Below are 25,020 nucleotides of genomic sequence, written 5' to 3'. Positions count from 1 at the left end.
GTAGAAGAAGGGGTTTCAAGACAGCTGAATTGAAAAAGACCCCAAAGTAAAGTTATACTTGGCTTGTTACATTTGCTTTGCAAAAGAATTGCTTGAAGACAACTTGTCTTCGAACAATACGCCTGACGTCATATATGACGCTTGGGAAGGGAGACTACGGCCTGACCGGCGATATGAAGTTTGATCTCTATCACTCTGAGATCTGGTTGCAATTCTCCTTCTTACTGGAGCATAACGATGATTGCGACTTCAAAAAGTTAAAGAATGCTACTGAAACGAACCTACCGGAACAGGAAGAAGAATGATTCGAGAAGTAATTCATACCGATAATGACTTGAAACTTAAATTACTTGTACTGATTCTAAAATAGTTAACACACAACCTGTTTACGTCAATTTAATAAAATTAATTTATCGTTTGATTAAATTAATCTGTTTTAATTGATTTTTTACACATACTGCAACTGCCAATTTATAACCATATGCGAAAAACTGGTAATGTAATTTGTTGATGTCGTAAAGTATTTCGTATGTACTTTTTTATGATATATACAATTATATATGTATCAATGCTTGTTACTGATTTTTGAAGAATATTTTTTCTATAAGAAATGCTCAGTTTACAACCGACATTGTGTATTGCTGTTGGCAAAAAAAGCTGTGTGTTGCATTAAAAACAACCTCATAAACGAGACACCTCAAAGAAAAAAAAACGATTTAGGAAATAAAAGAATATTTACGGATAAGCCGTTTATTTCAAGGTTGTAGATTATCAAAAAGTAAAGCAATCGGTATTCAATAGATAATGTGCGAGTACCCATTAATGAAGAAAAATACACAGTTTTCTCTATTCCTCTTTTCATGTAAGCTTTCATGTAAAAATTATAATGCAAATCTCTGCATTGTTTATTTATTTAATTTGAGTAATTCTTTTTATTTCATTCTCTTCAATATCGATTTACTTCTGACTAAAAATAAATCCTGTCCATGACATTTGAATAACAGGAAGTCGAGTACCCATTATTGCCGCTTATATATTATTCAGTAATTAATCGGTAAAAAGGTCAAAATTTTAAAAGAATACAACATAAAAAATATATCATAAACGAAATTCAATCATATTATAAGCAAAACTGTTATCGATGTCCCTGCGGCCAAATGCACACAAACAGAGGAGTATGTGCTTCATATGTCTCGAGACAAATGATTAAACAAATTATTTTAAAAATGCATTGTATATTTATTAAAAGCTTTTTGAAATCAATGTCAGTGAGAAGAGGTAAAAAGAAATAATGTGTGTGAAATTTAATAGCAACGCCTCTAAGTTACACCGCAGATGCAAGGGGATAAATCTTTGATCCGCCTCATGTTGCAAACAGAACAGCGTCGTACAAGCAAGCAGACGCTCGATTTTCTTTCAATTGGTAAATATTGTGTAGTAGAAATGGTATCTTCCTTAACTAGTCAAATATCATGACACGGAGGCAAATATTCTTCGAATTTGTACCTAAACAAATAATGCCCTGTCATCAAAGGGGATTTTAAGTCAAACATTCAGTGGCATGAGTCATCGCACGGATACAAATGGGATACGTTTTCATGGGCTTACGTTTGTTATGGTGTGTTCCAAGATGTTTGAAATAATTTTTTTTTCGTTCTCAACTCTTATAGTGTCTTAAAACTTACGTTATTCATTTATTTGGGTTTGTAGCTTAAAACAGCGATTATATAGCGGAAATCTTGTTGTTTTTATACAATCGGCAATAATGGGTACTCGGCAATAATGGGTACTGGCATGTTATTATATTCCAACTGTTACAACGACAATATAAACTACAATATTCATAACCAAACGAAAGTTCGCAATCTGCAACGATTCCTGTTTTAATGTGGGGGTTTTTGTCAGTTCAGATACCCTCAGGAAAATTATTTATCATTAATGTTGATTTTGAGATTGAATTCAGTTTTACATTAAGAAAATGTTTTTGCTTACATTTATCAGTATTGTCAATTTCAAGATATAATTTTTGAATTTTCATACATGTATTTTAGCATTCTGACGTACATGTACATTGATTGATACAACCACGGTTGTTTAAAAGGTAACAGGGAACAGTCCTCGACTTGCAATGGTAAAACAAAGATAACAACCTGTTACAATCAAATTACAAGTGCATATGTCAAAAGTAGACGATAAAAAATAAGGATTTTTTTTTTCAAAATATTTTGTCTTTTGAACATTAAAATAGTGAATATAAACTGTAGAGTTTTAAAACAACATGACAATAGGGAATTATAGTAGCAAAGCTCATCATAACAAAGTCTTTTTTTTCACCTTAGAGCATTTTGTTTGAGAAGTTCACCAGACACCAATATACATGTATATTTATACTCTGTCCCAAGATATCCTCGATTCACTTTTTGGTGAATTACTAGATATTTGTAAATACCTCATGGTTCAAAATATTTAAGCGATTTCCGTTAAAAGGTATGAAACAAATTGCAAAATGTTTCCTATGAAACACCCATTTAGCTTATCAGGTTTCAATACACGGCTTTAAAGTGATATATACGGGGATTTTCTACTGCAACAGACCCGCATGATAATGTTCAAAAATTGAACGAGGTACTTCAAGTGACCTCCGAATGAAAAAAAGAAATCAACATTCCACATTATAAATCTCTGTAAGAAATCTGTTTTCGTTCCGAATGAAAAATGATTATGTGTGAATAAAATTATCTTGGATATTCTCCCTTTCATTCATTTCAATTTCATTTCTTTCACAAATATGTGTACTTTTTATACAAAACATTGTCCAAATGTGCTGCAAAATATTTTGGGAGAAACTACGATGAGATATATGTAATAAGGGGATGTTGTTATCGCTTCCCTTTTGTACACAGTAAAATGATTAAAATACGGTAGTCTTCAACCTTTAAAATGTATCTCTATAGAGTGTTTATCTAATCAACAGAAGGTTATTCTAAAGTATGGAACGCCTGGACTGTCTTATTATGGCAAAAATAAATTCGTTATCTGCTTACATCGTTATGTGGTGTGCTTTTATCATTACGTGATGTGCTTAAATCATTATACGGTGTGCTTATATTATTATGTGGTGTGTTTTTATCGTTATGTAGTGTGCTTCTATCATTATGTAGTGTGCTTATATCATTATGCGTTGTGCTTTAATCATTATGCAGTGTGCTTTTATTATGATGCAGTGTGCATATATTATTACGTGTTGTGCTTTTATCGTAATGTAGTGTATTTATATCATTATGTAGTGTGCTTATTCCTTTATGTGGTGTGCTATTGTCATATTTTGGTGTGACTATATCATCATGTGGTGTGCTTACATGTATGTCATTTTGTGGTGCACTTTCGTCATTGTGGGGTGTACATTTGGCATTATTTGCTGTGCTTTGATTATTACATATAGTGCATCTATTTTTGCGTATATGATGTACGTTTTGCATTATTTGAAAATAAAGATTAGTAGTCTTTGGAAATTAGACATGGAAACTATTCTAGAAAAACTCGGATTGGGCTCTTTAACAAGAAAGTTTCAAGAAGAAAAGGTAACACCTGATATTGTATCAAAACTCTCAAAAGTTGAAATGCAAATTTTAGGAGTTGCTGATAGATCAGCCATGATGAAATTGAGAGTGGCTTGTATTCACCATGGAAGCAATCTTTTGATACAAAGAAATTCTGGGTACTTGATACCAGAAGATGTGTTGGACTTTTTGCTGGAATCTAAGTTCAAAATCATTGAAATTTCTCAAATGTTAAATGTGTCAGAGAGCACAATATACAGAAGGATGAGACGATGCAATCTTTCTGTATCAAAATATAACGATATATTAGATCATGAGCTGGATCAAATAGTTTCTGAAATTGCTACAGAGTTCCCGAAATGTGGAGAAACAATGGTCAGAGAAATTCTTCGGCAAAAAGGTGTCCAGGTGAGAGAAATTCCTCTTTTTTCAATATTTAAATTTGCAAATATGCTTTTTGATATGAATCTAACACTGAAAAAAAAAGTTCACTATTTTATATTTACATTTTGCAAATGTTTCCTTACACGAACCAATGACATTTTAACATGATTTCGCTACCTTCAAAGCCCGAATGAATCAACAAAGAAAGCTTTTGTATTAAACAAAATCCACTTATATATATATTAATGTTTACATTTTCAACTGTCTTTGTCTGTGATAACATTACGAATCAATTTTGAACCCCAAAACCCAATAACTTCACAAAACATGAGTGACACAAATGGGCGTGTCTTATAGCATAATCGAAAAACGGTATTGTAATACATAGCATGTGCTACATAAAAAATAGTGGTTTTAAAATAATGTTGTTTTAAAGTGTACAAATTGGAAATAATATAAATATATAAGTAATACGGAATCATTCTTTGAATATTATGAGGTGATAATTTCGGTCGGAGCGTAGTCAAATCCATCATAAAGCCCTGGGCTTTATGATGGATTTGACTACGCTCCGACCGAAATTATCACCTCATAATACTCAAAGAATGATTCCTTATTCCTTGAATAATTGTACGACATGATCTGGAACAGCTGTACATACCAATTCTTTTAATCTTCGAATTCTGTTTCATATCATGTTAAACAATTGGATGTTTTTAAAACAGGTAACAAGAGCAAGACTGCGAGAGAGCTTACATAGAACAAATGGGGATAACATAAAAAGCAGGATAAAAGGAAGATTACAAAGAAGAGTTTACAATGTCGAAGGTGTCAATCATCTTTGGCATATAGATACAAACCACAAATTGATCAGATGGAATTTCATAATCGTTGGTGGTATCGATGGCTTCAGTAGGTTTGTCACATTCCTTAACTGTACAGACAACAATAAGTCTGAAACAATTTTCAGTTGTTTCCAAAGTGCTATTCGAAGCTATGGCTTGCCTTTAAGAGTTCGCTCTGATAAAGGACTTGAGAACAAAGCTGTCGCTGAATATATGGTCAGAACTCGAGGACCAAACAGAGGAAGCATGATAACTGGAAAAAGTGTCCACAACCAAAGAATTGAGAGGCTGTGGAGGGATGTGTATGAAGGAGTTCTCTGCTACTACTATGAACTTTTTTACTATATGGAAGACGTACAACTGCTTGATATTTTGAATGACATACATATGTTTTGTTTACATTATGTGTATCTGAAAAAGATAGACGAAAAGCTTCAAATATGGAAAGAAGCATGGGCTAATCATAGATTACGCACTGTTAAGACCTCGCCATTGCATTTGTTTGCAGCCGGCATTATCAATAATCCAATTGATGTTTTAGATTTAGATTGGGAACAGTATGGTATTGAAGATAATACTGATGTTCAATATCTTCACAATGTTAATCCCAGGCCTGTGTTTGATCCGCCTTCATATGCAGTAACAAATGACACTCTACAAGAATTGCAACAACATTGTCCATTTAATTGGCATTCTGCTAACTATGGAATTGATATTTTCCAAAAGGCTGTGGAAATTGTCGAAAGAAACAACAGCTTAACAATATGATATACAATGTAAATTCACTTGCCACTGTCTGCAAGACTAGTGTATCTTTTTTCCTAATCTGCTTGGCCCATTGACTAAGAATGACCAGATTTTTATCATGACAAAAAAGGGCTATTTAGTTACCATTCATGACTCTACTACAATGACTCTTCATGATGGTCAATAAAATTAGTAAGATGAACAAAGATTTGAGATTTGTTTTTATTATACTGCTTTTTGATAGAAAAAAATGTCATTCCTTCTTGGTTTGAAAAAATAAACATAGGTAATCAAACTTTACATAGCTCACCGAGATGAAGGGTCACCTTTATGAGATCGCCTTTATTATATCATACGAAAATGTATAATGTCATCATACAATATGATATTTTATTATGTGATACTCTTCTGTATCACGTATATTGTATCAGATGATTTTTATTGTTTGGTATCAAACGATAGAATTTAAAATACATTGCATTATATTATATACTTGTAAAATATCAAACAATCTGATACAATCATATAATAACAGATCATATTATACAATTTCATAATGATAAAATACAAAACTGAATCATATTATACCAAAAAGTTATGTTATATGATAAAATATTCATAATATGATTAAATACCATTGTGTGTGCACACACACACACATATATATATATATATATATATATATATATATATATATATATATATATATATATATATAAGAGAGAAATAAACAGCAATTTAAAATGTTCACCGGATACGAAGTTGGTTGGTCACGTGATCAAATCCTGTGAAGCCTGACATATTCTAATATTATATTTTAAGTCAATAAAGTATTTAAGTAGGTTAAGATGTACCATCCATGCAAGTTTGGTGAAGGTAGGACAAGTAATGACTTAGATATAGGAGCTGCACCAAAAACATTAAACAACGTAGTCAGGTGTGTAGCATAAGCTCCCCCCAACACCCCCCCCCCCCACACTTCGTCTTGGTGAGCTAAAAATCAGAAATGTACAGGAAACAATTTGACAAACATGTCATCAGTACAAAACTTTAAGATATTTAACTTTTTGCTGATATTCCTTTAACAAAATATACATTTACCACACAAACTTTCATTTAAGTCAATGTTTAGAAATCCTGATAAAGTTTCTATTCAAAACAAGAAGTTCATGAGCAAACTTATGAGACAGTTCATACAAATCTTAAAGTATATCTATTCAAAACAAGAATTCCAAGAACCAACTTTAACATGACACAGTCCAAGGACCAACTTAACATGACACAGTCCAATGACATACTTAACATGACACAGTCCAAGGACCAACTTAACATGACAAGAGTTCATACAAATATTAAAGTTTCTATTTGAAACAAAAAGTCAGAGGACCAACTTTATCATGACAGAGTTCAAAACAGATATTAAAGTATCTATTCAAAACAAGAAGTCCAAGGACAAACTTAACATTACACAGTCCAAGGACCAACTTAACATGACAAGAGTTCATACAAATAGTAAAGTTTCTATTTGAAACAAAAAGTCCGAGGACCAACTTTATCATGACAGAGTTCATACAAATATTTAAGTTTCTATTCAAAACAAGAAGTCTAAGAACCAATTTTAACATGACACAGTCCAAGGACAAACTTTAACATGACACAGTTCATACAAATATTAATGTTTTTATTAAAATTAAAACTGTAAAAATGGGCTTGGGGTGGGGTTCAAGAATCTGAGGAATCTCAACTTATCTATACCTTAGCGGCAGGGATCAAAATTGCAAAATTTTGGTAATTTTAAAGAGACCTGCATGCCTTTAATAATCAAGCTTTTATAATATTCAGTTTCATTTTTTATGTGGAAGGCTATAAAACAAGTAATCTTTGAAAATGAACAAGATATCCGTGAACCAATGCTCACTAGTAATACCCCCGATCTGATGTGTATATGCAAAAAAAGAAAAGTCAACATTTAACAGAAAGTTGACTTATGATAAAAAACTAATTCACTCCATATGGCATGCCTAAACAAACTTGAATGTCTTAATATTTCACGCATCTGCGATGAATACCGGAAGTTGCTGAGAAATCTTTGACAAAAATAAAATTTACCGGTGGGCTAAACGTATACACAAAGTCATCATTTAACAGGAAATTGATGTCCAATTGGTACAAAAATGAATTCCATCATATAACATGCCTTATCAAAGCCTGTGTTAAGGTTAAGCATCTGCAATGAAAAGTTGCTGTGTAATCTTTGAGGAAAATTTGTTTGAAAATTTTGGCTTAAAATAAAAAATGTTGTCATTTAACAGGAAGTTGATGTAAGATTGGTACAAAACTAGATCCCAACATATGGCATGCCTAAACAAATAGTGCGTTAAAATTTCAAGCCCCTGCAATGAATAGTTGCTGAGAAAAATGCAACCGAAATTTCTGTTATAGACAGACTGAAGGACAAACAGACAGACAGACACACAAGGGTAAAACAGTATACCCCCTCTCCTACAGAGAGTGTGTATAAAAAGTTGCCATGGACAGGCGGACAACATTGCGTGGTCTGAAAAGCTCACTTAATCATTGTAAACCAAAGTACGAATTGCAAAACGCAAAGTCAAAAAAGTTGAACAGTGCATCTTCTGTTGGCTCCTCATTTACAGGTATGGTTAATTGCATTTTGTTGATGCATGTATTTCCTGTTGGCAGGAATGATTGTCTTTCGACAAATTCCATTGTTGGCTGAATCTGGTAACCAAGTGGTGGTTCCTCTTCTGATCCAGTGCAAAACCGAAGAATTTTTGCAAGAGTAACATCCCCACGTCTACCACCTAAAAAACAAGAACATGGGTTTTGTTATTTACAAAATTCTAATAAAATGAAATTTATTTCCTACTGGAAAGCAGTTAAATAACTGTAAATAACTGCACCATACAACAATAACTAGTATGATAAAGATAACACCATACAGTGCTAATGACTACAGACGCAAGACAACTTTAGATGAGAAAAGCTGCTTTAAGGCTACAGCTCAGTAGAGCAAAACAAAGTAGATATTATTGAAATAGTGAACATCTCAAATGGTCCCACTCAAATACATAATGTAATAGAGAAAAGGATGATAAGACTTGAAGAGAATTTTGATTTTTTTCTATAAATCCCTATGTAAAATACAAACCCCCATTGTGGCCCCACCCTACCCCTGGGGGTCACAATTTGAACAAACTTGAATCTACACTTGGGTACATGATGATGCTTCCATACAAGTTTCAGCTTTTTTGCATATAATTCTGCCATGACCTTAACCTTAGACCTAGAAACATGGTTTAAGGTAATTGCACATCCTCTACCCAAAGGCTTTCTGTGGATGAAGTATAAGTAAGATTTGGCCAAGGGGAGAGATGATATGCTCCCAACAAGAGATCTCTGATGGATGGAAGGGCGAAGTGATCACTGTAGGGTGCCTACAGACCTGGGACCTAATAACTTACCTTAAAGGCAGTTGAAGTTCAACATTAAAGAGATCACAAGCTTGTCTTTTAAAAAGATTGGTAAGCTAGTGCTGTAGCCATAATAAAACACAAAAGAAGACTTCTAAACCATTGGTTTAATTTTTTGAATCGATTAAATATTAGTAGGAATGCACTGTAGTTGTGTTTTGGGTGGGGTGGTGAATTTAGAGTGGGTTTGACATCGGCAATGGGATAACTCATTAACTGTGCTTTAATCATTCTGTATTTACTGAAAATACTTCCAATTTTCTGATAAAAAAAAATACGGGATCACTAGAACCACTGGTACTGTTTTGGAGCAATCGTATATTCTCAGGCCTTTCAGACAAGCTCGGAAAAAATATCCGATGTTGTTTTCCAAGATTGAAGGTTGTTAAAAAAAGCTGTTTTTTTTTAAAATTGTTTAATGTATTATAAGACCTAAGATACTGTTACTTTTTGGCATTTACATCAAAATACAAAATTTCAGAACATATGTAGATGATAAAAACGAAATTGACATGGTACAGTTTATCTACAGTAGTATTCCCACAATGCCCTACCTTGAAGTCGAGCATGCGTATTCCAGTAAAAGTTGCTAGCGCTCGAGAGCGACATGTATATATATGTTATATTCATGGTTTTACTAATACATGTATATTAACTGCAAACAGTTGCTTGTTTTTAACATTCTGACTGTATAGCGAACTACGTAGAAACGCTTAATAGGCGGTAACTCCAAAAAAGTTTCAACATAATGTTTTGACTGACCCTTGTCCAATCGGATCGTAGAAGGCGGAGTTGAGAGAGAGAGAAGGAGAGAGAGAGAGAGAGAGAATGTGTTTAATGGGTAAATAAGAAAAGTTAGAAGTTCTGGAGTTAACACCTATTAAACGCTTCCATGTAGTTCACTGTAAATGAGTGCAAACACCGGTAGTAAATCAAACAAGGGCAAATATTTCCCCCTATACAATATACATGTACCAGTAATACATGTACTCCTACGGTACATCAAATATCTTGTATTTGTACTTACTTGCAGCCTCTCTCAAATATTTCACATATTTTGCATAAATTTTGCTTTCTTTTTGTCTTCTATTACTTCCTTCTGGAGAAAACTGTGGTTTAATTGTGCTTGTAAGCAGCTTTAATGTAATTTTCTGTCGATCCCGAGGTGTAAAAAGATGGATAAATGTTGGAAGATGACAAGCCAGCTGTTAAAAACAAGTGGAAGTGTAATGACAAACTGACCATTCAAAATAGCAAATACTTCTTAATGCTGAACACTGCTCATGAACAGGCACTTTCACACAGGTATATAAACTCTTCAATTTTGTTATAGCCGATTGCAAACCTGAAACTTGTGGCCGACGTGTAGTATTCATTTCATGGTCTTTGGGTTTTATGCAATTTCTTCTCATTTTATATGCGTATTCTGTTTGCAATAATGCATTGACCTGTTTATTTGATGCTGGTATTCTCTTGGCTTTAAAAAAGTGTGTAAAATTTCACCACGACCGATTAACACAGCACAGGTGAGACTTCTACAGTGAAATTTCTAAAAACTGTTAAGAGATGTGCAGCTCATATAGGGGTTGTAGGGAAGCGGTGATGATGGAAAAATATGGCAAACAGTGCCTTTTTACGAGCGGTGTTCAGCTTTAAGTTTTACAAGCGGTGTTCAGCTTTAAGAATCCTCGCTACCCGTGGCTTCTACTTTTTATGACAGGACACCACAAAATGCGAATTTGACCCTTTGTGAAACTGTGTTATATAATTGCCAATTTTGTTATCCATCTCTATAGCACAATGGTTGCAGCTGCAAACTACTGCATGTTTTGTGTTTGAATACTGTAGGAAAATTTTTCCATGAATTTACTGAAATTTAGTGATAAATTTTTAAAGTTGGTTTTTCTCCCAAAATTAAAATGGCTTTCTGTCATTTTTGAGTCAAACACATGCTAGAAATCTATATTTTTAAGTAATTTAGGAGTTCAGTCAATCTGTGCAGAACTTTTCCCAAGGGTGTGGAGGACCCTTAAAAACACTAGTTACTAATACATGTATATATAATTTTAACTTTTATGAGATCTTGAGCTGTGGCCATTTTCGAGTGAAAAATATTGTCCTTTAGAAGAAGAGCTCTTTAAAAAGATGTAAAAAAGTACCAGGTATTAAACAGTATTCACATTTTAATTTAAACAAGATATCTGTGAGCCAATGCTCACTAGTGATACCCCGCTCTGATGTGAATATGCAAAATAAGCAAAGTCGACATTTTACAGAAAGTTGGCATAGATCTGCGATAAATAGTTGCTGAGATAAATGCGACAGAAAGTTTTGTTATGGACGGACAGACAGAAGGACAGACAGACACACAAGGGTAAAACAGTATACCCCCTTCTCCTATGGAGCGGGGGTATAAATATATGGAATTTTATTTTCTTTCTAAGTTTATAGGCAAAAAGATAATGTGTGTGTGTGTGTGTGTGTGTGTGTGGACCAGGAGACATTTGGCTATATTTTGGAATAAAGGTCCATAAAATCATATGTTGATGAAATCCTAACAAACAATAAATTATTATCATCTTTCACTAAAATTAATACATCTAGTATCGTTTCCTCATTAAGCACAGCTCTTTCGTTATTCATTTATAACTGCCAAAATTACAGTTAGGCCTAACAAAAAAAAATAGTTTGTTTCCTCTTTCATGCTGAAAAAAAGTAGGGTCGGTCAGTCGGAATTTTTTTTATTTTTTCAATTTTTTTTTTCCTTTAATATTAGAGTATCCATAAATGCCGGTTAGATACACTGACACTGCTGAATGGTATAAAATGAGAAATACTTTTAATATCATTTTTGACTATTAAGCTGGTCTTAAGAAAACACAAAAATGATATTTGCCGACGATGAGAGCATTATTAAAATCTACAACACATATGGAAACATACAGCTATTTTGAAACAAAATGTTTGAGTTACACTGATTTGAGAAGAGTAACTGCTTCAAGCGTTTTTGTGACCAAAATTTTGAGTAATTTTTTTCCAAATCGGATAAAAACGAAAATAAACGATTTTCCATCAAAAATCCTTCAAAAAAGTTTTGAGTCCGGGGGTAAAAGCTAGGGTCGGTCGGGAAAGCGGAAACAAACAATTTTTTTTCTTAGGCCTTACTGGTAAACACAATGAGATTATATCATTAGGGACGAGTGGTTTTGATTGTCAATCAATGTTACCTCATATAAACATAATGCATCCAGTCCTCTTCGTAAATCATGCACAAATGCCCTTGGTGAAGAATTGTTAAACACCTCCTCAACTAAACTGGCTGATAGCACTCTTGGCAAAGGTCCACTTTGGAGCATACTTAAAGCTTGAAAAAATGCAAACATACATCTTTTCACATTTCCAATCGACTGTCAAGCTGATTACAAGTTCAAAACAATTCACTATTGTTAAATATATATAAAAAAATATATATATACATGTATACTTCATATGATATAGGGAAAAAATTTGCCCCTGTTTAGTACTTTTGCCTCTTTCGCCCATGTAAAAAGTAAAATTAAGACTGCATGGGCAATTCAAATGTCTCAACTTTATTTTATATACATGTATCTCCTTCAAATAACAATGTTAACTGTTCTTAGGTGAATTCAAAACGGGCGAAACTGAATGCAAGTATATGTAAAGAAGGACAAAAATAAACATGGGGCAAAAATAATTCAGTATATGCTTTTTCTATGCACAAATTCAGAAATTTTTGTCTGCTATCATACATACCCCTCACTTTAGTCAACACATGTAATCTCTTACCCAATATCTTTCCAACTATTTCATAATTGTCTGAGTATTCCCGAACAGGATCAAAGTAATGTTCTTGTATCTGCCTCAATACCAATGTAAAAAATTCTCTGCGAGGCCCACCAAGGTCAACAGCATTCTGTAAACAAGATATATATGCATGTGGTTTTTTTTATACATCTATGCTTAATTGTACTATACTGTAAAACTGGTAAAACGGTACGAATGTACCTAAATTCTAGAATAATGTTAATTTTACATATCATATGAAGGATTTCTATTTTCTATGAAGTATATTAATATTTTACAGTTGGGACCATAAGTTTTGTAAGCTATAAGTACATCTATTTGTAAAATTGCATCTAGACATTTATTAAAATCATGCACAGTGTAAAGGGGATTTGAAAACATTCAAATAAGCATAGGTAACATTATTGTGAAATATTAAATAGAGATAGAAGAGTCATTAAAATCCCCAGTAACAAAATAATAATTATCTTACTTCTTCATAAAATTGGACTTCCAATGTATTTCTGAGATCAACAATCTCTTTTATTTCAACAAATGCTGTCTCCCCATACCAAAACATTCTCACAATTTGCTCATGAGCAGCTCACGTGAGGACTAACAAGATTTCCTCACGTAAGTTGCTCATGTGAGTCTTATGTGCAATTTAACATGCAAATTAGGTAAAATGCTTACGTGAGAAAAATTCTGCACACTAGCATTTTTTGCTCACGTGAGGAACAGATCTGCTCACCAAGAGTTTTGCTCACATGAGGCTCATGAGGCTCATGAGACTCATGAGGCTCATGTGCAACAGTTGCTCACTTCAAAGACAATGGACAAAAATTGAAATTAAAATCATCAATATATATTTACATCAGTCATTTTAAAAATACAATTTCATACATTGTTTAACATTACATTTACATAAATCTTTAGAAAGTTTACCAATAATAAATGCTGGCATGTTGAAACTTGTATTGCAGTTTGATCACACAAAGCAGTGTAACACACAGACGGACTTGGAAAAAAAATCACAGTTCACAGTAGGCAAAGTTCAATTTAACCATACAAAGTAGTTCATAAGTGCTGCACGAACACTGGCTGCATTACAATCGATCGAGGCATTCGTCTCCAACATTCCAAATGTCCTTTCTTTGACAGTCTCGTGTCTCACATGCTCTCTGATTTCACACATAAACTGTAAACCACACAAACAGCTGACTACCAGAACATCACAATAATATCTAAATGGACACAACCAGACTTCAGCATGTATAACTTCTCCATTACTTAAATTACGTCTTCAATTTTTTTGTTGCATCATTCATAAAATCAGAGAGCTTTTCATGGTTTTCTTCAGGTCTGTGCAACTCAGGGCAGGCCTATTGGAAAGATAAATAAATTTGATATCAGTGAAATTGTTAAAAGTTTTCATATTTCAAGCAGTTTTTAAGAAAATCATTATATAATACTGCAACTATTAATATTATCAGATTCTACACAAGAAAAACATAAACTCTTTTCTTCGTGTCATAAAATCGTTAATCAGTGTTAATAATAATTAAAAATGTAGTTAGAATTATTTGTTCAAAAATGATTGTCAGATAAAATGTCAAAGAAAAAAATAACTTGTGTGTTTTACATTCAAGACACCGGTATTTGCCCGATGGTCAGTTGGAAATTGTTCAACCCCGTTTTAAAGGTAGATGCTAAGATCACAGTATTTCGTTTCATATTCATTCTAATTACAAACAAATTTAACTGCCATTCAAGTGATTCAAAGAATATATTTGAACAAGTTAATGCTCAACTTACTTGAAGTGCTCATACAGAAGATGCAGGGGGTGTCGACACTCGATTCATTCATTCAGATTCTTCCTCTGTTCAGCCGTGGATTTTTCACACTAAAACACTCCATAGAAGAATACCCCATTGACAACGTAGTTTTTAACCTTATCAACCGGTAGTACCGTACAGAATCAGATAATTCCTTTTTTAATTCATTTCACCGTCATCTGTGATGGTAGACAACATGGCGGAATCGAATATGAAAATTGGCGGCTGGCATTTAAGCGACCAATGAGCGCGCGCGTAGCTTAGACTGGTTCCCCCGCCACTGCGTTATTTACTTCGTTTTGGGCGGGAGCGAGAACCAGACTAGCGGGTAACTTTACATTAAAACAAAAGTAAAAGTAGAAACAAACAGCTTACGAAATATCACAATATCAAGCGGTTTTGTCAAATTCTCATATCTAAATAGTAAGTTGAGTGATAATTGAATTTAGGAAAAAAAGAATATAACGTTACCAAAAAAAACCAAAAAAACCTGACAGTTTGGTGTTCACGAGAAAAATGGGGTGGGGGAGGGGGTGTCAAAATGTACCTGTTAACAAAATTTTGCAATTGCTTACGTGAGGAAAAACTTAAAGGACGAAAAAAAAATTTTCATTTTGATTTAACTTTGATACTGCATATACTGACTAAGTCCAATTTCCTAACCTCTTGCTCACGTGAGAAAGTTGAACTTAGAAAAAAAAATCTACCGTCAATGTATCTGTATAGCCTGTTGCTTAAGTGAGCAATTCGAATAGAATTTTGCTCATGAGCAATCAGGTGAGCAAATTTTTGCACATGTGCAATTTGGTTAGTATTTTCCTCCCTAACAGACACTAACAATCTGCACATGAGCAAAATGAATTCCTACCTAATTTGCATACATTTCTTACTAGATTCTCATGTGCTTCTCATGAGCTGCTCATGAGCATTTGTTAGAATGTTTGGTACGGGTCTAACAGGTTTTCTCTGTCCACCAAAATAAAATTGGTCGCTCCTTCTATTGTTCCACTTTCAGATTCTAGTTCCAGTTTTCTGCCTTTAATAATTTTATCTTGCGCAATTTTCAAAATTTCAATAGGATCCTCAATCTTTTTTTCTGAGCAAAATTTAATTATATTTGAAATAGTTTCATATTTCCATGAATCCGAATTTCCTGTTGATCCCACCAAGTCTGCATTAGGTTCCTGTATGTATGATTCTGTCCTAGCTTCCGTTCTCGACGTTTCCGCTGAGTTTTCTGCTGTTGATGCAATTGAACTGGATGGAATAACTGGTGGCTCTAAAACTGGTACTGTCTCATTGGATCTAGGTACTGTAATTGCAGAATTAGTTAATTGATCAGTATTATTTGTAGCTGTAAGGGCAGCATTATAAATGTCAAATTCAGGATCAGGGAGATCATCTGAATAATATTGAGATTCATGGGGCGAGGAGCACTCTATCACAATATTCATAATCTGATCTGAACAGAGTTCCTTTTCTCGCACACAAGTGTAAACATGGTCTCTGAGTTCATCTATTGGTATTATTTGTTCACAGTGACAACATTTTTCTGTAATGGAAGCAGAAGCTTCTGTTAACAAAGAATTGTCGGCCTCAAGAGACAATGCACGTTGTATGGGTCTGATGTAAAGTTTACTTTGACATCCCACAAAGGACTTCATAACTTCTGGGGTTCTTCTACAAGAAATAACTTCTAGGTTTCTACAATTACTTATACATCTCATTATTTCAAACCCACCACAGTCACTCAGCTTACTGAACCCATCCTCACCAATCAATTTCTGCTGAAATAGCTCCTCTGTATCATCTGCATTAAATTGGATCTTTTTGGAGCCAAGTCCCGCTTTAACTAGTGCAAGTTTTTCCTCTCTTGTTGGGACTTTCATCGCATCTGTTTCACTCAGACAAATAAATTCACAGGTCCATGTTCTTCTTTTCTTCTGCTTTTTAATTCTTCCTGATGTAGATGTACCCCTCACTGGTCTGAATAAAGCTCGTATTTCATGCTGGTTATGCTGATTGTTCTGAGATGGAAGTGATACCGTAAAAAGTGAAACATTGTTGTACAAAACAATTGAGATACTTTTTATTACATGTGTATATTAACCACATGTAGGGATTGGAACCCCAACCCCCCGCCGTCCCATTGATGATGAAGTGACCTTAACCCCATGCAGATCAGATGCATGAGTGGTAACATGTTGAATTTTTCACATAAATGACATACATGTATCTCAATGATCAATTTAAAATCGCTTTGTATACAGAACAATCAATATGTACCGGTAATGCTTATATTTATTGTTTAAAACTTTAAATCACACGTACTATAATAGTTTTATTAAGATTAAACACAGTTGAAACAATATATTTAAACCTATGTTTGTAAAAACTACAAGAGCAAAACCCTTTATTTTTAACCAAAAGTAAAATATACCCACTCCTCTAAATTTGTGAAATTTTAAGAAAATCTATCATCTGGTTCTTTTTATGGGCCATCTCAAAATACAGGTAAATTGAATAGGTCTGTATTAAAATAAAATTATCTAAATTGTACATACTACTGTGACATGCAGTCTGCCATAGTTGTGTAAATGAAATTAAACTTCTTTGTTGTTGTTTAGTGTCAATTATCGCGAATTTAAATGATTTTTAATCCAATGCCATTTATACTTTCAACTTGATAGAAAGGTTGATTTCCGGTGTGATCGTTTTTTGCCAAGTCATTCTTCAGTTTGGTTAAAAGAATATATTAATTTCAAGTCTGTGAGTATTGTAAAAACCAGGTACGTAGCATCGGGAGGGGGGGTGCCACTTTGGTTTTTCTGAAATTTACATACAAAAAAATGAATTAATATAGAGTTGCCCCCCCCCCCCTTTTTATGGGACCATGTAAAAAATTGAATTGAAAATAAGGAAATAAACAGTGAAATTAAAGTTAAGGTATACTTTGCTTGTCAAGATTTTTTGGATGAGTCTGCCCCCCCCCCCCTTTCCAAAACAATGCTATATGCCTGTAAAACAGCTTAATTTTAATTAAATAGTTATTGAAATAAACCAGGGCACAGTCATGTATGAATTTTTTCTTCCTCATCGTGTGCAAGTCAACCTCCCATCCGAAAAACCCAAGCTGTAGCAGGGCAAGACCCATATTACAAAAGGTATGTCCATCTTTGGGGGTGGGGTGGGGCATGGGTTTCTAAATGTAGACTTGTAATTTAGAGGAATAAAATAGATTTAAAGAAATTTCAAAGGACGCCAAAATATTTGGTAGCACAAAGAAGGGAAATAATCGGAAAGATTGCCCCCCCCCCCCTTTGACCTTTTCATTTGTCCAGCAAAGGGAAACAACTCAATCCACTTTCTATTTCTCAAAACATTTTCTACAATAAAATGTGTGAAAACCCGCAAGGTTTTTGGTCAAGCAATTGGTAAACATTAATCTATAGGTTAATATGTATGCTTCAAAATTCATTAATTAATTATAACTTTAAATCAAATTAATTCGTCTTCTAGACACGAGCACGTGAGCATACTTACTGCGTCTAAGCTCTTCCCTAAAACGTATCCTATCGCCGATCGTGGCGATTCCAAGCCTCGATAGATCTACATCGCTTAAACTTTTGCAAATATCAACGTTGTTTACATTTGCCTCCGCAAAGTTATTTGCTAAATTTGGGAGATCAATGTTTTTTAAAATTAGTTTCATGTCGTCCATTTTTCCAAATGACCCGGATAGTGTGACGTCATCACATCATCATAACGAAGTTTGCACACCACATAATGATGTTTGTACATAACAAAAGGATGTTTGTACATGACGTAATGAATAAAAAAGTACATCGCGTAAAGAAAAAAGCATATCGCATAATGATCTTTAAAAGTACATTCGGTAAAGACGGAACCACATCACATACTTAGAAAAGCACATGCCATAATGATATATGCACATGCCATAATGAAAACTGCACATCACATAAGGATGAATGCACATCACATACTGTCAAATTCACATCACATAATGCCAAATGCACATCACATAATACCAAATGCACACGCCATAATAATGAATGCACATCACATAATAGAAGGAGTACACCACATAATGATAAAAGCACACCACATAATGATACAAGGACATCACATAACGATTAAAGCACGCTACATAATAATATAAGCACATAACAAATTTATTTTTGCCATGATAAGACAGTCCAGGCGTTCCATATAAAGTTTAAGTTTGTTATCTAAATATGCGCTTCAGTGTTTGAAATATGCACGTAAGGCCGTAGGATTCTAATCTCAATCAGGAAGTAGCATGTCTCTTAACATCGGTCTAAAGGTGTAGACATGGGCCAAATTTCGTTTTGTTGTTTTGTGTATATTGTTTTGTTCTTAGGATGTGTAAATAAGTTATCATGCGTAAGTATCGATATATTAACAACGTAAAACTGCATTTAATTAACAGCTTCAAATATTATTACAAAATGTTATTTTTAGATACATACACAGTCAGTTTTTAGAGCACTTTAATTTTGTAGGAAACGATACAACTATGGAGAAATTCGGATGGCTCTCCTGGGGGAACTTTGCACTATAAAATAAATGATCGTTTAGGTAGGTATTCTCAAAGATAAAAGAAAACTTGTGTTATGTAATATATTAACTAAAGTTTGGCTTAGATGAATTTAGGAGTCGAAATAACCTGTTAGTAATTGTATCGGATATGTTACTTAACATTTCAAATAACTCTTACAGAGTAACAAAACTAGAAGTATACAAAGAATTATATTAGTGATAGCATTTGTTGAGCTTCTTTCTTCTTGTTCTTTTTCGTACATTCTTTTAAATGCTTATAAAATAACAAGTGTCCAGATTTCTTGCATTAAAGGGCTTTTTTTCTCTGAAGACATGAAATACATTTTAAAGAACAGTATCTTTTTATTATATTATAATTATGTTTATTTTACCTCATATATCTTACCAACAAATCTACAATAGATAATTTTTTTATGCAATGAGAAAGTTATTTTACATTTATCTTTTCTTTTTATTTTTCAGTTAAATCGGGGGGGGGGGGGGGGGTCATGTCCTCAAGCAAATGTGTTACAATATTTGAAAAGAATTGTCTTGATTTATTACATTACATATTTTGATTATTTTGACTAACTATAACACTTAAGTACATAACACTTTATATCGATTGATCGATAGATAGATAGATAGATAGATAGATAGATAGATAGATAGATAGATAGATAGATAGATAGATAGATAGATAGATAGATAGATAGATAGATAGATAGATAGATAGATAAATAGATAGATAGATAAATAGATATATTTATTACACAGATTCCTGTATAAAAACAAATATTCTACAAACGATTGAAGATTTCAATAAACTGTTGAACCCTGGCGGCTCGAGATGCATACAGTTTAAAAATACGGATGGATTAAGAGAATTTCCATACGTCAATTTCAATTTTGCTGCAAGGTAGTTTCACAAATACATGTAATAAAATTTCAACCATTGAATCATATGCTCCATTTTCTCCTGTACATTTATGAAAAGCTGCATTCAATGTTATGTGTTATTTTTTTTAAGTGTTCAGCTTACATGTGATCATTATATTTGTTTAAATAAAAACCACATTAAAAAAGTATTTTCTAATTGATGTTAAAAATATTTAACACCGTGAAGTAAACTGTAAGCTCATGAATCGTATCCATCCTAACACCTCAAACATGTATTAATTTTCAAGTATGTGAATATGATTCAATATTATTAGAATTCAATTGTTAAAATGGTGTCAGCTAAATGTTTACAGCAAATCATTATTTAGTTGTGATCAAGCACTCCTTATCCCGGAATGAGTTTAGCCAAATTAATTCTGAAATTTCCATTTATCAAGATATGAGTTAATTAGAGATAAACATACTGTACATCGTGTATTAGTACAGAGTTACAATTTCGTTGGAATCAATTTTCGTTATTTCATCTGCAAACCAGTGTCGCAATGATAATTTTATGTTACTTTTGTAGTTGTGACGCAAACATTGCCAATCCTGGAATAGGTTCAAGCACGCGAATTATAAACGTTCCAGTCAACGATGCTTGTATTGATCGGAGGAAATTAGTATACAGCTTAGCAAGAATCCTGGGATTACCAGACGAACATACTCGTCCAGACAGGGACAAGTTTCTGACAATACACTGGGATAATTTACAGAGTAGGATTAACCTATTAATTTCTGAATTGTTAAAATAGAAGCATTTCTATATGAATTTTATTCAAAAACATTTATACCAATTGATACAAATCATCCATGTAACAATTCTTTGTCAACAACATTTTAGAATCTTACCGACATGGTCTTTACAACATATCATCCTATGACTTTTGGCACACTATCCGTCATATGCCGTACGATTATACCTCTGTTACACACGTTGGGCCATTCGAACACGCACTGGATATCAGAAAGCCTACGGTATCGTCTAAATACCCAGGGGTGTATTTCGGTGACCATTACAATCTCAGTATAATAGATGTTCGTAAACTAAGAGCTCTCTATGACTGCCCACCAGGTAAAAAAACTAGTTTGTTTTAATAGAATGGTAATATTACTTGCAACTATATTTCAATGTTCATTAATTTTCATATATCAAAATATGTGCATTTGTGTGAACACCAGCTGTATTTTACAGATACTGGCAATCAAAGATTCGAGGGTGAGTAGTTACAGATTTGAGATAAAAATAAGATATTATCAAGAGAGTTTTTTTTTATCTGTACTTTTTTCAAAAAGACCAAAAGAAGGGAAGGAAATATACAATATTTAACAAGTACATTTAGTTTGTTAAAGCCCATGCAATGAAACAGAAGTTTCAGATTAATACTTATGAAAGCCTAGGAGAAAGCAATTCTAATGCTAGATTTTGGTGGTTTTTAAGTGTACCGCCCAGTCCATTGTACGTTTGATCTTCCTCTTTGTGGCTTGGTCAATGACTGGACATCACCTGGTGCCAAGTGGACAGAGAGAAAAGGACCGGTGTCTTACAGAGGACCACAGACGGACCACACTAACGGGGCTGGTGAGAAAAACACCCCATGAGTATCATTATCACAGTCTTACATGTACAATTTTAAGTTCACAATCACTTTCAGACACATTTTTTGGCCATTTTATTATTTTAATAGTTTAGTATAATGTGCAATTTTTTTTTTCAATGTTTAAATGTTTGTATGAAAATAGTTTGCTTTTTCAATTGTATACCTATTAATGAAAACACTTTGCCGATAAACTACGAAATGTCTGCACCCGAGTTATTGTTTGCACATTTCATATTTCATCACGTGTTAGAAATGTCCGTAAACTGAAATTGAAGTTTACTTGATCAGTATTTATTGTAAAATTGAATATAAAATACTTTTAAGAAAAATATAGACTAAGGAGATAGACATGCTTTAGTAGATCTAAGTCAGTGGGATTTAGCTTTAAAATAATACTTGTAACGAAATGATATTTGATACATGTAGTTACCGAAAGCTAGAGTGAATGGTTTTACTACAATCGTATTTTAAGTACACTTACAGATTAAGATTAGATCATTGTTAAATAAATTGCGCAAATTCGTTGCCTGAATGCAGGATTTTAGTTTAATCTGAACAATTTTCCAGATTATATTCAAAACAAGGTAACAAGAACGATTGTTGACTAAATAACATCATTGCGGAAATGTAGGGCTAGTTCATCATGCACATATATGCATTGCGCAGATACCTAGGTTCGGACAACTTTCGTTACATACATAGATTACATACATTTTTAGACCATCGGCAGATACGTATACGTAGTAAACCTTATATGTTAATGTGTGAACCATGAACATTGTGTGTTGATACCTCAATGGTAGATATCATGGTATATAAACTCTTTTGGAATAAATGATATAATAATGCATAGGCTTTAAAAAGGGGGAAAACTGCGTCAGAAGGGAGAGGTTCAGTTTTTAAAAATTGGTTAAGAAAGAAAATGGAAAAAAAAATAGATACATTATATACAACGTACTAGTATGTGAAAAAAAATGTATCAACATACGAGGCTCATTTATCGGCCTTCCACGGGCTATTGTCATATATTTATCATCGGATTGACATGTATCATGTGTTTAACAATGAAATGCATTTTCTTTTTACCAATCAGTGATTACCAATATACCCCAAAAAATGATTCGGGATTAGACCAATCACTGAGAACTTGCTTAATAGTAAATATACGGACACCCCATTACTCTTAGTCAGTCTTCGGCCGATGAACGACTGAAAAGGTCATCTGGCGAAACTCCTTGGTTAGAGTTATTCAGAACAGGGATTTGAGCTGTGTCAGATAGCAACAGAATTATTAGCTAGACAACAAAGTTCTTATCCCTGCTTCTGTAACTTGTGTCGTGGTGACTTGATAGTGCCGTGGTGACTTCGATTGTGTCTTAGTGCCTCTCGACTGACTGTGTATTGGTGAATTGATAGTGGTTGTGTAATTCAGTTGATTATTACTTGGAATCCAGTAATAGTCAACAAGGCCTTTAACTGCCAATATTACACGAAGTTATCAAAAGATAATCCTAGGATCTATTTTGGTCTTTAATTGCGGAACGACTAACAAAGAATCAAAATACAAACTCTACTTTGGTTTTTTTTTAATCTGTTACAAATAAAATTAAAATCGATAACTAAACACCCTTTTGTTTTATACAAATCTGTATATAAAATGGCTGGTAAGACACGTTTATAGAATCAGACTATGAGAACGAATAGCATAAAAGCTATATGGTCAAATTCGTTCTTATTTGGCAAACCATTTACTTATACGTTTACCTTCCATCGCTGAAAATTAAATGAAAATAGTATGTTTCTAGATGTTAAATTAAAAATAATAACCCGCCTTTCTCCTATACAATCCCATATAAAATGTTGAGGATGAATCGGACATGCGAGCAAAATTTGAGCACGAAAACCAAAAAACTATCCGGTCAATTTACCATGCTTATATTTTGCATATACTTCTAGTTTACTCATAAGTTGAACTTTTTCTGAAATTTTTTAAAATGAAATCGTATTTTTGAAACATTTTCCCTCGAGACTTCATAAGCTATAACGGGAGATGGTGAACTTCGATTATTTTTTTTATCTTTAATATTTGAATCCTTGCATATTGCAAATCACGTAATTCTGGGTTCATAACCACAACATTACAATGATTTAATCATGATTTAGTTTGATGGCCAGTTTATAGAAACGATATGATATCTTCTCAATACGTTTTAACGAAAAATATATGATTAATAGTGTGTCTTAATTACAACAAACAGGAAAATACATGTATCTGTACGGTTCAGACACACTCCGTACAGCTTCTCTGGTCAGTGTCCGTGAGATCTCCCCGGGTCCCGTATGTGTGTCCCTGTACTACTACATGGAACTCAACACTACTACCCTGACCATCTCCCAGAAAGATTCAACCAGTGGTCAAACTACCACGATCATGGAAATCGTCGGCAGCGAAGAGACATCGTGGTCGGAGGCAATGTTAAACACGACGGCTACAACTCCATGGCGGGTAAAAATCTTTTTTTTTTTTGTATTGTTGCAGGTTTGATAATCTTGTGATGAATGTTTAATATCTTGTGACGAATATTCTAATTAATCTTGATATATATATATATATATATATATATATATATATATATATATATATATATATATATATATATATATATATATATCCTTTTTAAGACTTTGCCGATGTGGTGGCAACCAAATGCAAACCCTTTTCTCCAAATGATAAGTCCCGCGCTCGGATTTACAGAACTTGTCGATAGAGGTCGCAGCTTACGCAGACCCACCCCTCGAAATGATAAAACCTGCGCTGGCTGCGGACGCAGACCCGTCTACAAAATGAAAAAAAATCCGCGTTTGATGTAACACAACTTGCTAATTAGGCCGTGGCTTACACGGACCCGTCCGTCTTGAGCGGGAGTCCAATCGCAGCACACGTCTGCAAACCCGTTCGACGAAATGATGAAACACTGCTTCGTGATACCAGAACTTGTGCCCGCGTTGAGATAGAACTGCAGCCTGCTCAGCAGACGGACTGCCTGCTGTAAAGCATTCCTGCCGCTCTTCGGTCAAGCGGTGGAGGGGGGGGGGCAAGTTGCATTTACGATTTATTGAATATACATCACAAGATTTTGAATATGCAACACAAGATTATCGAACATACATCATACGATTTTTTATATATATCACAAGATTTTGAACATACAACACAAGTTTATCATAT

The 25,020-nt window shown here is 33.6% G+C and overlaps 3 protein-coding genes and 2 long non-coding RNA genes across 5 annotated transcripts in view; 2 read left to right on the top strand and 3 right to left on the bottom strand.

The window, feature by feature from the left end:
• Positions 1-25,020, bottom strand: part of LOC117691340 (uncharacterized) — a 186,314-nt gene that overhangs the window by 23,998 nt on the left and 137,296 nt on the right. The gene's annotated exons all lie outside the window — the stretch shown is intronic.
• LOC117683148 (seminal metalloprotease 1) lies at positions 1,490-21,792 on the top strand. The gene is made up of 7 exons (XM_066082022.1): positions 1,490-1,618; positions 19,215-19,290; positions 20,029-20,170; positions 20,720-20,907; positions 21,035-21,265; positions 21,386-21,409; positions 21,632-21,792. The coding sequence occupies exons 1-7, from the start codon at positions 1,562-1,564 to the stop codon at positions 21,790-21,792; spliced, it is 879 nt and encodes a 292-aa protein (XP_065938094.1). The 5' UTR covers positions 1,490-1,561.
• LOC117682047 (uncharacterized) lies at positions 2,992-5,597 on the top strand. Its single transcript, XM_034448805.2, has 2 exons — positions 2,992-3,968; positions 4,670-5,597. The coding sequence occupies exons 1-2, from the start codon at positions 3,303-3,305 to the stop codon at positions 5,555-5,557; spliced, it is 1,554 nt and encodes a 517-aa protein (XP_034304696.2). The 5' UTR covers positions 2,992-3,302; the 3' UTR covers positions 5,558-5,597.
• Positions 5,741-13,393, bottom strand: LOC105318625 (uncharacterized). The gene is made up of 5 exons (XM_066081628.1): positions 13,328-13,393; positions 12,838-12,964; positions 12,258-12,394; positions 10,058-10,235; positions 5,741-8,361 (listed from the first exon to the last, which is right to left on the bottom strand). The coding sequence occupies exons 3-5, from the start codon at positions 12,384-12,386 to the stop codon at positions 8,111-8,113; spliced, it is 558 nt and encodes a 185-aa protein (XP_065937700.1). The 5' UTR covers positions 12,387-12,394; positions 12,838-12,964; positions 13,328-13,393; the 3' UTR covers positions 5,741-8,110.
• LOC109618148 (uncharacterized) lies at positions 13,678-15,622 on the bottom strand. The gene is made up of 2 exons (XR_010712958.1): positions 14,650-15,622; positions 13,678-14,216 (listed from the first exon to the last, which is right to left on the bottom strand). It is a non-coding gene; the product is annotated as an uncharacterized lncRNA (long non-coding RNA).

The sequence above is a fragment of the Magallana gigas genome, chromosome 4 (genome assembly GCF_963853765.1).
Source record: "Magallana gigas chromosome 4, xbMagGiga1.1, whole genome shotgun sequence".
In the NCBI taxonomy this organism is placed as follows: Eukaryota; Metazoa; Mollusca; class Bivalvia; order Ostreida; family Ostreidae; genus Magallana; species Magallana gigas.
The sequence above is the reverse complement of the archived record's forward strand: the minus strand, read 5'-3'. Positions and strand labels throughout refer to the sequence as shown.

Coding starts and splice junctions, on each gene's coding strand:
- LOC117682047 (XM_034448805.2), top strand. CDS start 3,303: ATGTGGTGTGCTATTGTCATATTTTGGTGTGACTATATCATCATGTGG. Junction 3,969..4,669: donor TTCGGCAAAAAGGTGTCCAG/GTGAGAGAAATT, acceptor TTTTTAAAACAG/GTAACAAGAGCAAGACTGCG.
- LOC105318625 (XM_066081628.1), bottom strand. CDS start 12,386: ATGCTCCAAAGTGGACCTTTGCCAAGAGTGCTATCAGCCAGTTTAGTT. Junction 10,236..12,257: donor ATGCATTATGTTTATATGAG/GTAACATTGATT, acceptor TGTTTTTAACAG/CTGGCTTGTCATCTTCCAAC. Junction 8,362..10,057: donor ATATTTGAGAGAGGCTGCAA/GTAAGTACAAAT, acceptor CTTGTTTTTTAG/GTGGTAGACGTGGGGATGTT.
- LOC117683148 (XM_066082022.1), top strand. CDS start 1,562: ATGAGTCATCGCACGGATACAAATGGGATACGTTTTCATGGGCTTACG. Junction 20,171..20,719: donor AATTTCAATTTTGCTGCAAG/GTAGTTTCACAA, acceptor TTACTTTTGTAG/TTGTGACGCAAACATTGCCA. Junction 20,908..21,034: donor ACACTGGGATAATTTACAGA/GTAGGATTAACC, acceptor ACAACATTTTAG/AATCTTACCGACATGGTCTT.